Here is a 16,350-nt window from a genome sequence, read left to right as displayed (position 1 = left end):
ATATTATTTTTATGATAAACATAAAAATATTTTGGCAAACATAAAAATTGCATAAGACATTTTTCATATGCATTGTTATTTTATTTATATCGAATTTTTATTTATAACATGTATATATATAAATTTACATCATTTTGAACCATTTAAATTAAAAAAGAAAAAGACAATAGGAGAAAATTATATATAAAATATGAATTATTTAAAAATGATTAATATATATATATATATATTATCCAAAGTATTTATAAAATGTATGAATCATATGAGGTTGTCGAATTTGTGTTTTGTCATTGATATTTTATATATATAAATATATATATTTATAAAGATGAATCTTTTATAACAAAAAATTATTTTTGATGTTTTAATTTATTTTATTTTATATATATTTTTTTAATATATATTTAATTAATGATTGTTTTTTTTTTTTTTTCTATTTGTTAAAATTCATACATATAAGCACTTTATTAATATTTACATGGACATTTCATTTTATATATTGTAAATGTAGAAGTTAAAATTATTAAACATTTAAAAAATATATGCGTATTTCTATATTAATATGTAGATTTTTAAATCTTTTTATTAGAACCATGATTTTAATATTGACTTTTCATTTATATTGATTTCTTTTTTACTGTGTATTTATGTATGTATTTCAATAAACAACAATCATGTTAACAACAAAGAATATATATATATATATATATATATATATATTTTAACTATTTATTTATAATGGAAAGTGTATTAAAAATGCATATTACCATTTATGTATTTATAAATACATAAATGTCATAATAATAAAATAAACATGAATATATATATATATATATATATATATATATATAATTATGTATTTACTCTTTTTTTTTTTTTTTCTTTTTAATATTTTTGTATATTTTGTAGAAATATGGAAATAATGTAATTTTTATTTCACCTTATGAAATATATTAACGTATTCTAAGAATACATATATTATTACGTAAAACATACCTTATTAATTTTTATTTTTATTTAATACATTATTTTTGTTTGTTTTGTTTAATCTATTTCTTATTTGTTTAAATAAATAAAAAAATAAATATATTTATTAAAACATATATTTTTTTATTATTTTGTTAATACATTTTTTTTTTTAATTTAATCATAATATAAAATAAAAAAAAGAAGAAAAATAAAAATTTTTTTTTCCTGTTTTTTTGCTGTTTTTATTCATTTATATTTTTTTTTATAAAGAAATACAAATAAATAAAAAATATAATATAATATAATATAATATATATATTTTTAATAAATGAATTTTTTTATTGTAAATATAAAAATTTTAAATAATTAATGATAATATTAATTAAATAATATGGATTTATATATAAAATATTATAATATATATTTAAATATAATACATAGTAGTAACAATTTTGTTATATTGTTTTTGAAATTAAAATTTATTTGCTCAAAGTGAACTTTTGTGTACTTGAAAAAAGGAAATTTTTTTTTTTAATATTATATATTCATTATATAATATATGTATAATTATATTATATATATTTATATATATATATTATATATATATATAATATAATATATATATTAATTATTCACTATAATTATAAGGAAATTTTTTTTTTTAATATTATATATTTATTATATAATATAATATATGTATAATTATATTATATATATTTATATATATTATATATATTATAATATATATATTAATTATTCACTATAATTATATTTATATATAATGAAATTAATTAAATTATAATTTATATAATATATATGTATATAAATTCCTATTTATAAATATTTATTCTTAATTTTTCTTTTTTTAAATTTTAATATGTATATTTTTTTTTCCTTTCATAAATTATTTATTCTCATTTTTTATCCATATTATTATTATATATATATACTATAAATTATATCATAATGCATATTTATACATATATAAATATAAATATTTTATAATATATATAATAGTATAAAAAAAAAATATAATATATATATATATATATACCTTTTAATAGTTTTATAAATATTATTTATATACAAATAATATATATATATATATATATATAATATTAATATGTAATATATACGTATACTTTCTTAATATATAATATTATATATAATATACTAAAAAAAAAAAAAAAAAAATCATATATGAAAAATTTCAGCCTGTTTTTCTTTAAATATTTTACATATTTATATATTATATATATTTATTTATATAAGAAAAAAGAGGTAACAAAATTTTAAATATTATTTTATAAATTATATTAAATAAATGTAAAAAAAAGAAAAAAAAAAATTTATGAAAAAATAAAGAAAAAATATAATATATCAATATTATATATATATATATATTAATGTAATATATATATAATAGTATATATATTATATATATATATTATATATATGTAATATTTTTAGAGGAAAATTATTTGATCATGATTATTTAGTATAATACAAAATATTATAATAATAATGAAAGGATATTTATTATATTTAATAAAAAAATAAATTTTATCTTATATATATATATAATAATTTAAAAAATAATAATAATGTTAAATACGTATTATATATACATATAATATATATATATATATATATATTTAAAATAATTGTTATATTATTTTTATAGACAATTATCCATTGTAAGAATTTTATATTTTGTTTACTTTTGTTGAAAAAATATTATATTCTTAAAAACATATATAAAAAGGAAAAGAATAATATATAATATATGTATGTAAGCGAATAAAAGTACATGTTTAAAAAAAAAAAAAAAAAATAAATTTTCATATAGGATAAAAAATTTTCATTTATTATATATATATATATTAATTTATATTTATATTATTATATATGTATCAATTTTTTTTTATAATTATATAATGAATATAAATAAATATGAGGAATTTTATCCAAGTATTTTAATGCACGAAAGACATTGTGATTTAAGTAGTGCCTATGTAGTGTATGAAAAAGAACAGTTAGAGATATTAGAGCAAGAGGTGTTTAAGGCTATAATTATTAGAGCTCTAATAATTGAAGAAGTAATAAAATATATAAAATACATATTATATAATTATGAACTTATAAAATATGATAACAATAAAAATAATAATATTTTTATAAGGTCATATGATAACACAGATGTACGAGAGAATCAGATAAAAGATATATACTGTCCTAAATTAGTAAATAATAATAACAATATAATATATGATAATAATTTAATAAAAGATGTACATCATAATAATTTTAAAAGTAAATTATACGTTATACAATTTAATAGTAATGAAAGTATACGAAGGAATTTTTTTAAAAATAAGCAAAAAAATACCATTAGTAATGATTATATAAGAATACACGGAAATGATATAATTGAAAATAAAAATGAAAAAATAAATAAATCTTTATGTAATGTAATATCCAATGAAAATAAAGAAACTATATTAAATAATAAAAATTTGAATACCATAATGTTATTAGAAGAAATAAAAAGAAAAGCTATTTTTTTTATTGATAAGTCTTCTTATGTTGTTATATATAAAAGCATTAATGATTATTATAATGTTTTGAAAAAAAATCTTATTGATATATCATTAAAATGTTGTAATAATAAATTTCAATTATATTCGAAAAATATTAACAGCTATAGTATAAAAGATTATGTTACTGGTTATATAAATAAAATGAAAGAATACGAAATGAAATATGAATTTTCAGATGACATAGTTGTAAAAATAAAGGATAAACAATATATTAATATCGATTTAATTTATAAAAATAATAATAATAAACCAATATCTAACATAAACAAATATAATAAAGTAAAGAATAACATATATGATATATTCTTAAATTTTGTGATAATTTTCTTTTATTTATATATCAAGAATAGCGATGATAAAAGAAAGGAAGATATATATAACAATTTTTATAATATTCTTAAGAATAATTCATATAATTTTGAAAAATTTTATGTATTCATATTATTGTGTAATAATTATATTGTTTCTATACGTAATGATAAATTGATAAATTTTGTACCACACAATGGAAGAAACAAAATTTCTAATGATATTAATAAAGAATTATATAATGATAATAGTATTGAGAAAAAAATGACAACAAGTACATGTGATTATTTAAAATTTAATATTAATAAAAAATCAGTACACAATAGAAATTATTGTTTTCAAAATTATATACATGGTGTAATTTTTAAGCCTTTTTATTATTTTATTGTAAAAGGGTGTAATAAGTATTATAAAATACAAAAATCTAAAAAATTTAAACATAACACTTATAGTAATAATAATAATAATAATAAATGGACTAATTATTTTAATTATTTACAATTATATTGTAAATGTAAAAAAATAAATAACAAATATAGAAAGATAAAAATTATAAGTGATAATATATTAAATAAAAAGAGAAATGACAAATTAAGTGGAACATATTATTTATATAAAAATAATAAGAAAATAAACAATTTTATTGTATATTATAAAAGATATATAAAGAGAGGTTATAATAATTCAGGTAATAATAAGAAAAATATGTTTTTTTTTAAAAATAATAATATTGTGTTATTAAATAAAATAATTTTATATATAATTGATAAAAATGGAAAGGATTTAATTAAAAAAGATAAATTGGATATTAAAGAGTGGCATAAGAATACAAAATTATATTGTAATAGTAATAATACGGAAGGTGGTGATGGTGGCTATAATAATCGTTCAAATAGTAATTATAGAAATAATAGTAATAACAATATTGGTAACTATAACAATAATGGTAGTAATTTCTTTGGAAATAATATGGGAGGTAATAATAATGACAATGATGGTAATGACAATAATGATGAAAATAATTATAAACCAAAAAATACCTGTAATGATGATGATAATGATAATGAAGGAGAAAATAAAAATAATAGTGGTAAATACAATAATTCGATAAATAAAAATGATAATAATAATAATAATAATAGTACGGATGATATATATGGGAATAATTTAGATAATGTAAACAATGTTATGATGAATCATTATGGTGATAAAATTTCAGTTAGTAATGAAAATGTATATGATAATAATAGTAATGTTATTCACAAAAAAATGATGGACAATAAATTAGAAGGAATAAATAAAAATGCATCTAATAATAATATGATTAATAATAAAGTTATGAATTCTGCAGGTGTTATATCATCAAATGGAGATATGAATTATAATTTAAATTATATGAATTATATGAACAATACAAATAATATGAATATGCCAGGATCAGGTGGAGGTTCAGGAGTAAATCGAATGACTACTGTTCCAATCAATCATGTAATGAATTTCCCAAACTCATATATGGGTGGCGCAAATATACCTGGTCAAGGTTCACAAAATATGCATTTTGATGGAATAGAAAATATGCATGATATGAAACAAACACCACAACAAATGAAGCATAAAACTAGTCAATTAAATTCTTCAACTAATCAAGGTGATATTAATAACAATGCTAAACAAGTAGGAGGATTACCTTCTAATTTTATGCAGAATCAAATGCATCAACAATACCAATATCAACAGCAAGTACATATGCAACAATTAGTACAACAACAAAATGTGCATGGGTATAATAATATGATGCAATCGAATAATCAACAAAAATTTCCAAATCAACCAGGGACACACAAACAATCTAATGCATCTATATTAAAAATGCCACCTTTTTCATCAATGAATTCAGGAGATCAAAGAAGCAGTTATTCAATTGCACAAAAGTTACCAAGGCATGTAATGGATACAAATAATAATGTTCCCAGTATCAATAATAATAACAGTAGTAATAATAATAACAATAATAATCCAAGACATTCTAGTTCAAATATGCCATCGTTAAATAACCCTAACCAATTTAATTCCGTTTCAATGAAGTTCCCATATAAAGGTAGTTCACCTCAACCATTGACTTCAATAAATAATAATAATAATAATAATCCAAATCAACCAAATCACATGCCAAATATATCTTCTCAACAAAATATGCAAAATGTAAATAATAATAATAATAATAATAATAATCCATCAGTAGTTCAGCAAATGAATGTTAATCATCCCATTATGCAACATAATATGATGCAACAGAATCAAAATAATATGCATAATTTAGGTGGGAACAAACCAAATGAATCTCAGCCAATGTATCCATTAGGTGCATCTTCAAGCCAACAAGGAAATATACAAAACTTAGCGTCACCAAATAAACAAAAAATGCAACAATTATTTCAACAAGGTGGACAACAAATCATTGCACCAAATCAAAAAGGTATAAATACCGCAAGTATTTCCGGTTCTATTAGTAGACAAACGAATCAAGGAACAGGACAAATTCCTATAAGTCATCAAAATATTCAACAATTTTATCATAATAATTCTGGACAAATGTTTCAACAACAACCCCCTTTTTTACAAAGGGTTTCTACTACCCCACAACATGTTCCACAACAACAAGTACCCTATGAATGGATGAATAATCCGTATATGCATCATCAGTACATGCTTCAACAATGTCAGTTAACACCTCAACAATTGTTTATGCATCAACAAAAACAACAAAATAATATGTTACATCATCAACAACAGCAACAACAACAATTACAACACCAACAAATACAACAACAACAATTACATCAGCAACAGATACAGCATCAACAGATACAACAGCAACAGATGCAACACCAACAGATGCAACACCAACAATTACAACAACAACAGATACAACACCAACAATTACAGCAACAACAGATACAACAAGGAAATATACCTCCATTGTCAGCGCGTCAATCGAAACAAGGAATATTACAAATGCAATCACAAAATAATATTTCTCATTTACCTCCAAACTTGGAACAACATTTTCAACAACAAAATATATCTGAATTACAGCAGCATCAACAGCAAATTCAGAATATATCTGCACAACATTCAAGCATTTCCACCTTTAAACCTAATGCTCAGCAAGTAATGTACCCAGGAGAAATGTTTAAGGATAGTAATATATTACAGGGTGAACATAATTTGGAAATCATGGATGGTGTAAATGAAAGGCAACGAACGAATGATACTTTAAAGGGAGGAAATATAGTAGAAGTGAGTAATGTATCAATGGAAGCTATAACAGAAGAAGATATTTTTGATAGTAATTACCATTGTGATATATGTAATAAAGATATAACGCATACGATTCGTATTAGATGTGCTGAATGTGTAGATTTTGATTTGTGTGTAAATTGCTTTAGTACAGGGAAAGAAATGAAATCAGATAAATGTGAACATTACAATTATCATAATTATATACCTATACCTAAATATGATTTTCCATTATATAAATTAAATTGGAGTGCTGAAGAAGAATTGTTGTTATTAGATGGAATAAGTAAATTTGGTTTTGGTAACTGGGAACAAGTTGCTGATTTAGTTAATTCTGTTGCAAATATTACTAAAACTGATAGGGAATGTGAAAGTCATTATTACAACTATTATTTAAAATCTAATTGTGCACCTTTACCTGATAATAAAAGATTATTAATAAAACCAGATGGGAATCCATATGAAATAGAGCATGTCGTAGAAAAGGATATTAATGACAATGATGATTATACATTGCCCAAATCCAAAAAGAATAATAGGACACAAATTATTGGATACTGGCCATTAAGAGGTGATTTTGATATTGAATATGATAATGATGCTGAATTGTTATTAGCAGATATGGAGTTTAAAGAATCTGATTTACCTCAACAGAAAGAATTGAAATTACAAGTTTTAGAAATATATAATTCCAAATTAGATGAAAGAATTTATAGAAAGAGAACAGTTATCGAAAGAGGTTTATTAGATTCTAAAGCACAAATGCAAAAAGAAAAGAAAAGAACTAAAGAAGAAAAAGAATTATATGCTGCACTCAAACCATTATCACGATTCCATTCACCACAACACCATGAATATTTTATACAACTATTACTAGAAGAACAAAAGCTACGTCAAAGATTAACAAAATTACAGGAGTGGAAAGCATTAGGACTTCAAAATATAGAACAAGTACAAGAATATGAAATTGAAAAAAATAGAAGAGCTAAAGAAATGGTAAAACAAGAAAGTAATAGTACTACGGGTATTATTACTATGAATAATATAAGCAGTAGTAATAATAATAATACTGTTACAACTGAAAAATTAGGAAAATCACTAAAAACATCTAAAAAAGACTATAAAATAAAAAATAAAGAAGAAGAAACTGATGAGAATAAGAAATTGAATATAGATACATTTGTAGCTCTTGATTTGTTAAATGAAAAGGAAGTGGAATTTTGTAAAAATATGAAACTTCCTATATTATTCTTCTTATTAATAAAAAGATTATTAATAATGGAAGTAAGCAATAGTAATTTGAATATGCTGAAAGATATTAATGAATTGAAATTAAAAGGATATAAAGTAGGTCAGCTATATGATTTCTTTTTAAGTTTTGATATAAATCAGAAAGACGAATTTTTGAACAGTGGAACCTTAAACACGTCTTACTTAAAAAAAAATGACGGAAAAAGGAAAAAATCGAAAAATAATTTTGACAACACAAATTCAAAGGAAATTGATGGTAAAGAAAAATTAGTCGTCGATGGTAAGGATGAAAAGAATGATAAAAACAGTAGCAATAATAATAATAATAATAATAATAATAATAACAACAATAATAACAATAATAATAATGCCAATGTTGATAATTATAATATCTATGTCGATAATAATAATAATAATAACAGTATTGATGATAATAATATTGGTAATTACTCATTGATGGCACTTCAAGGGGAAGTACATGATGAAAATGAAAAAAAAGGAAAATCAAAAAATGAAGATAAAAGTAAAACTTCTAATTTGACTAATAAAAATAGTAATAAAGGATATAATAAATTAAATAGTCCACCAAAAGACGATATGAATGATATTAAGGAAGATGCAAAGGACATAATTTTGACAGAATGTGTAAATGATAAGAATATGGAATCACTTTTTGTGGATAATAAATTGGAATCAGACAATAATGATCAGTTGAAGGAAAGCGAAGAAAAATGTGATGAATTAAATTTAACCGAAAAAGAATTAAATGAACATATTTTAAATCCTCTTGTTGATGAAAAAGATAAGAAAGTTAAAGACAAAAAAGGAAAAATTTGTGGAACAGTAAAAAGTATGGATAGCAATTTAATACAAAATGAAGTTGACATGAAAAGTAATGAAAGTTTATTTAATGAAAAGAAGAAAGGTTCCATAAAAAGAAAGAATAGTATTGTTAATAATGTATATGATAAAGAATGTGAAAATAATGAAAATATGAATATTTTAGAAAACGAAGTAAAAGACAACATAACAGTTGATGATATAGAAGAAAATAAGGAAATACCAAACGGTATAACCGAAACTTTTGAAAGTATAGACCATATTGAAGAAGAGAAAGATATGACAATGAAAGATATTAAAAATGACAATGATGATAATAATGATGATAACAAGGATAATATGAAAAATGATTGTGATAATGAAAAGGATGATGATGACTATGCTGTCCAAGAAGAAAACCTTGATGATGATAAAAAAAGAAAAAAAAAGAAAAAAGAAAAAAAGAGTGAATCTGCAGATGATAAAAGTGACGAATTGAGTAGTTTAAAAATAAATGAAAATGAATGTACTTCAAATGATATTGAAGAAGATATTAAAAGTATAAAGTCCTTAAGAAAAAAATCCTATGAAAAAATTAAGGGGGTTACAACAAACCAAAAAAATAATAGCAATAATAAAAAGAAAACAAATGATAGTTTTGATGAAATAGAAAACGAAACTACTGTTAGTGTAAACATTATCGATTCAAATAATAGGAAGTCAAAGAAAAAAACACCTGAAAAACTTGAGACAAATAATTATCAAGCTCATGTTGAACCTATGGAAAATAATGTAAAAAAAAAAATTACGAAAATGAGAAAATCTAGTGAATATAGTATAACTAGAAATGAATCAAAAATTAATAATAATTCAGATGTATATAATGATAATAGTTTTACAAAAGATGATTCGAACATAGATTTAGATGATAAAGCATCAAAAAATAAAAAATCAGTTTCTTCAACTTCGGCTGTTATTCTGAATAAAAATGAAAAAGGAAAACGTACCAAATTGACAAAAGAAAGGGCTACTATTGATATAACTTCCACTGTAGATACAAAAGAAAATGATAAAAAAATGAAAAGTTTTGAAGCAAATTTGAAGAAAAAGGCCAAAAAAAGAAAGGGATCAGTAAGCTTAATCTTAAACCCCAAAAAATCATTAAAATTATAAATATAAATATTCAATACATTTAAAGGAAGCCAATATATATATATATATATTTAGAAAACAACGAAATAATATGAATAAATAAATAATTATTATTTTTACTATCTATTGTGAATATTTTTATATATATTAATTTTTATAATTGTTATTGTTTCCTTAACATTTGTGAGTCTTTTTATATGTATATTTTAGTTTATACATGTATTCATATATGAATATATATATATATATATATATTTATTTATTTTGTAAATCTTTGTTTATTTATATTTTTACATTTTTCATTATCTTTCAATTTGAATATTTTATATATATATATATCATTTCCAAAGTTTCAATTAACATATTAGATCATTTAGAAATAACAATAATCAAAAAGAAATATACATATATATATATTATTTTTATTACAACTTTTTTTTTTATGTTATTTTTGTTGTATATATATATATATATATATATATATATATATAAAAGAACATTTCACAATTTTTTAAATGATGTTAATTTATATTTTGCAAATAGTTTAAAAAGTATATTTTTTTTTCTTATAAATTTTCTTTTTTGCTTTAACCTTTTTATTGTACTTTTATTATTTTAAAAACAAAATGATTAACGTTTTTAATATATATATATATATATATCAATTAAAAATGGATATGAATTTTTTAGTTCATATGAATCACAGAAAAAAAAAAAAAATATATAATATATATATATATATATAATTCATGATCAAAATTTTATAATAACATAAAAAAAATTATAATAAATATACAAACAAAAAGAAAAAAAAACATCTATAGATCGTATATATATGTATAGATTTTCATAATTTATTGAATATTATTTATCAGCACAATTGTTTTTATTTTATAACAACAGTTATCTTGTTTGCAGTTACATACACTATTCACAAATGTTTCTTTTTCATGTTGAAGAATGTTATTATTTTTTTTATTTGAAAAACAACAGAATTTTCTTATGTACATAAGTAAAAAATAGAAGAATCTATTAAATAAAAAATATATATCTTCTATGGATAAAATGTTTGAAATTTTTGTTTTTAAAACTTTTGAAAAATTATCATTTAATTCATTTTTAAAATTAAAAATATATCCTATATTTGATAATTTTTTTATACCTATAATGTGATATGTATGATAAAGACAATCATTCATTTTTATTAATTTTTTATCTCTATATGCAAATGAATAATTCATTTTATTAAGAATATTGAATAATATATTAAATTCTTTATTTAGGCAAATTTTTTCTTTTAAATCATTATATTCTTTCATCATTTTTATATTATATATATAATCAAAAAAATGCACACATGTGTTCTTAAAATAGGTATAATTATTATAATCATTATTAGAATTATATTTTAATATATCATAATTATATAACATTATTTTTATTTTTTTATTATTATTGTATTGTTTGTTATATTCTTGAATGGATAAATTGCATAATTTTCCATCTTCATTATAATTTGACACAGATTTATTATTTTTAGTCCCAGAACACGTAACAGTTGAATATTCAAGATCTTCAAGGGATTTTTTTGATATTCCTATAAAATCTTTTTGTTTCATTATCTTATCATTTTTTAAATCATTTTCTAATAATTCTTCAACATTTTTTATTATAATATTATTTTCTTTTAATATCATAGATATATTTTGCTTAGATAATTTGTTCTTTGTAAAATTTTGTATATAATATATTTGATCACATGTAAAAAAAAAGGTTTTTTGTAAAATATATTTTTCATTTATTATATCATTTTTGTTACTAATTTTTTTGGCTATTTTACTTTTAAAATATTGCTTAATATTTTCTTCTTCCATTTGGTTTTTATATTCTCCAATATCATGTTGGGAATTTTTTCGAATACAAAGTGAACTATGTAACTTGTTTGGACTAAAAAAATTTGAAGAATAACAGTTGTATAAAATATTTTTTATAACATTAAAAAAAATATATTGTACCACAATTTTTATATTATAATAACATATAATTTCCATATTGGTATCATTTATAGTGGACATGTTTATTTTTTTCAAAATGTGTAGATACGAAAAAAAATCGGAAGGCAATTTGTCATTTTTGATATTTCTATTATTTTGTTTATTTATATATTTTGAAAAATCATCACATTTTATATTTATAATACTTATTAAAAAGTTTTGTAAATCACACGAATCCAATGAATCTTTTAGATTATGATTAAGGTCTGAATTTATAGATTGGTTAATATTATTCTTTATATTCTTAGGAGAATAATTTAAAACATTATTTTTTATATTATCATTATTAATGTAATCATTCTTAATGAGAGAAACATTATGCTCATTATTATTATTATTATTATTATTATTATTATTACTTACTATGTTAGTTTTTTTATTTCCATGGTTCATATATTCTTCTATATGAATCTCCTCATTATAAACAACATTATTACAATTCTGGTGATAATTCATCATACTCTCATTTTGTAAATTGAACGTTTCATAATTATCATTATTAAATATTGAATTAATATTCACTATAGGTTTATTTTGTTCCTTATGTATAAGATTGTATGTTAACATTTTCGATAAATACTCATTAATATTATTTAAATCAATATTATATGAGTCATCAAAAGAATATTGCCCATATATAATTTTTTCCTCTTCTGATAAGTAATTTTTTACTATATTTTTTATGAACCTCTTTAAATTCATGTTATCATAATTCTCAGATAAGAGGTATTGAATATTTTTATAATTATCTTCAGATTGAAATATAAAATTATGATCTACTAAAATGTCTGATATACTAAGAAAATCGTTCTGGATATATAAAAATAATTTTGATATATATAATTGAATACGTTTAAATAAGAAAGAGAAATTATTTTTGTTATTAATAATGTTATTATTTAAAATAATATAAAATAGATACATTTGTAATAATATATAATTACTGCAAATAACACGCAAATAAAGAAATACATCTTTATAATTAGGATTCATAGGAAAACCTAAAAATTCATTAATAGTATTGTGAAAAAATATTAACATTTCTTTTTTCTTAGATATCATTATTTTTTGTACAACATCTAAAGAAATACAAATTAGATGATCTTTTATATTTATATTAAAAACATTAAAAGTTATAATAATAGAAGAACAAACGAAATATTGTAAATTTTTCCCACTACATCTACTTGATTTATCATATAAATTTGTATCCATATTGTCATTTTTATTCCATAAAAAAAAAAGAGAATATATCACACATGAATATAAGGATAACAAATTAACATTCTTTTCTAAATGTTGAATTAAAAGATTTTGTTCCATTTCTTTATGTGAATCTCTTTTTTTTTTGTTATCATTAACAGAACGTTTTGATGAAATGAATTCATTACATAGATTATTATTATTATTATTATTATCATCTTTAGGAGAAACATTTTCATTAATATTATTACTAGTATAACTATAGGATTTATTATTAACACTATTTGATTCCTTAATATTATTATAATTATTATTATTATTATTATCATTTATCATATAATAAACATTATCATTCATATATTCAATCATATTAATATTAGTATTATAAGTAGTACTACTTTTTATTACATTATCAAAAATATAATTCGGAATACAATCATTAAACCTTGTTTCATTTTTCAATTTATTATCTTCATCTTCAAATATAGATGAATAACCATCATCATTTGAATCTTCAAAAAAATTTATATCATCTAAAATTTCTTTATTATTGATATTTCCATTTTTATAATTTTCAAAAGTATTCACATGTATATTTGTATTATCATCATTATTATTAATTGTATTTTTATTATCATAATCATTTTCATTTATTTTATTTTTTTTTCTTCTTCTTTCAACATATTTTTCATTGACAAGAAGGGATTTATGTTTTTCTTCGTTATCTGTCTTGTTTGTATTTGAAAACATATTTGTTTTATATTTATTATTATCATCATCATTATTATAATTATTATAACTATCATTGTCATTATTTTTTCTTTTTAAATTTAATATGTCCATATTATCATCATTTGATTCATTATTAATAAAATCAAAAATATCATCAAAGATATTTACTCTTTTTTCAACTTTCATCCTTTCTTTATTATCTATATTATTCTGTATATTCTTCATTTTCATAATAATATTCTTAATGCATTTTTGCATAAAGGGTAATAAATCATTAGTTATGAAATTTTTTATTTCTAATTTATTACAAATAAGATATATAATTTTAGCAAGATGTTTACAATACACTTTTTTCTTATTGATATTTCTTTTAATCTGATATTTCAATTCTTGGATAGTCATAATATCATCATTCAAATTACAATATATAAAATTCAAGCATAAAATTAAAACCCATACTCTATTTTCTCCTCGAACTTTTATACCTTTAATATTCTTTATTTTTTCATAATTATTAATATAGTAATTAAAATGTTTTAAATCGTTAGCTACACATATTTTCTTTATAATTTCTACATATCTTTCTTTCTTATTATAAGACATACGATTTTTATTATTAAAATTATCAAATAATTCTTCTTCATCACTTGAACCTATACATTTATCTGAACCTTCTTTGATTAAACTTTTCCATTCATAGTTATTACATGAATTTTTTGCATCTTCATTATATATTTCAAATATATTGTTATTATTATACATTTTTTCTTCTTTTTCTAAATTTCCATATCTTCTAGGTTATTAAATTCTATGTTATCATACATTAAGATATTTTATCATCTATACTTTATATATAATACATTGAAAAAGTTAAATAAATATCATTATATATATATAATCATATATATTTTTATTTATTAATTCATATTTTACTTTTTTATAACAAAAAAAAATTTAACCATATTTATTTTATCATATCTTAATTATAAGATATAATTTATTATATAAAATTAAAGATATAAAAAAAAAAAAAAAAAAAAAAAAAAATTCCTTCCTTTAAAATATTAAAATATATATATATATTTATTTATTTATTTAATTTTGTTGTTATGTAAAAGGTTTTTATTACAAAAATTTTTTCATAAATATCTATTTATGGTTTTTTTTAATGAAATTTTTTAATTAACAAGTCAAAAAAAAAAAAAAATACTTATATATATAGATATTATTATGAATACCTTATAATACTTATATATATAAATATATATATAATATAATATGATTAATACAGATATTATAAAATACATAGTAGGAATTATATTCATCAATTTTATAATAACTGAATAATAGAATCATAAATATATAATAATATGAATAAACTATAAATATCAATTAGAAAAAAAAAATATATATATATATATATATATTATTATGTAGACTTCTCTTTTACAATAATAATACATATCAAAAAAAATTAAATAAAATAATATAAAAAAATATAAAATACATTAATGTATATATACTTAAAAAAATGGTTGAATTTTTCTTTTTTTTTTTTTTAACTTCAAAAAAAGGTCAATAAAGACATAGATATAATGAAAAATATATTATATATGTTTATATATATATATTTAAAAAATAATATAAATTTATTACATAAAATAATAGCAATATAAATATAGAATGTAAAACAAAATGATTGGAGAGATATTTATATAATAATCATAAATAAATGAAATGAAAAAAACAGTGACTAAATAATATAAATATTTTTAAAGAATATATATATATGTGTTAATTATTCTCAAAATGGATATATAAAAACATTATATATAAACATTTTTTTTTTTTTTTTTCATTTATTTCATGATATATATATATATATATATATATATATATATTTCATTTGAATCATATACCTTTAATTAAAATAATATATATCTTCACAAAAAATGGTCAAA

The 16,350-nt window shown here is 18.9% G+C and overlaps 2 protein-coding genes across 2 annotated transcripts; one reads left to right on the top strand and one right to left on the bottom strand.

Annotated features, from left to right (window-relative positions):
- Nucleotides 1-2,906: 2,906 nt before the first annotated feature.
- On the top strand, nt 2,907-10,421 carry PGSY75_1014600 (transcriptional coactivator ADA2; the record flags this gene model as incomplete). Its single annotated transcript, XM_018785912.1, has 1 exon — nt 2,907-10,421. One exon carries the CDS (start codon nt 2,907-2,909, stop codon nt 10,419-10,421), a length of 7,515 nt encoding a protein of 2,504 aa, XP_018641529.1.
- Nucleotides 10,422-11,254: 833 nt separating this feature from the next.
- PGSY75_1014500 (hypothetical protein) lies at nt 11,255-15,151 on the bottom strand (the record flags this gene model as incomplete). Its single annotated transcript, XM_018785911.1, has 1 exon — nt 11,255-15,151. One exon carries the CDS (start codon nt 15,149-15,151, stop codon nt 11,255-11,257), a length of 3,897 nt encoding a protein of 1,298 aa, XP_018641528.1.
- Between the last annotated feature and the right edge of the window lie 1,199 nt (nt 15,152-16,350).

The sequence above is a fragment of the Plasmodium gaboni genome, chromosome 10, assembly GCF_001602025.1.
Source record: "Plasmodium gaboni strain SY75 chromosome 10, whole genome shotgun sequence".
NCBI classification, from domain to species: domain Eukaryota; phylum Apicomplexa; class Aconoidasida; order Haemosporida; family Plasmodiidae; genus Plasmodium; species Plasmodium gaboni.
This window is presented reverse-complemented; position numbering and strand designations above follow the sequence as displayed.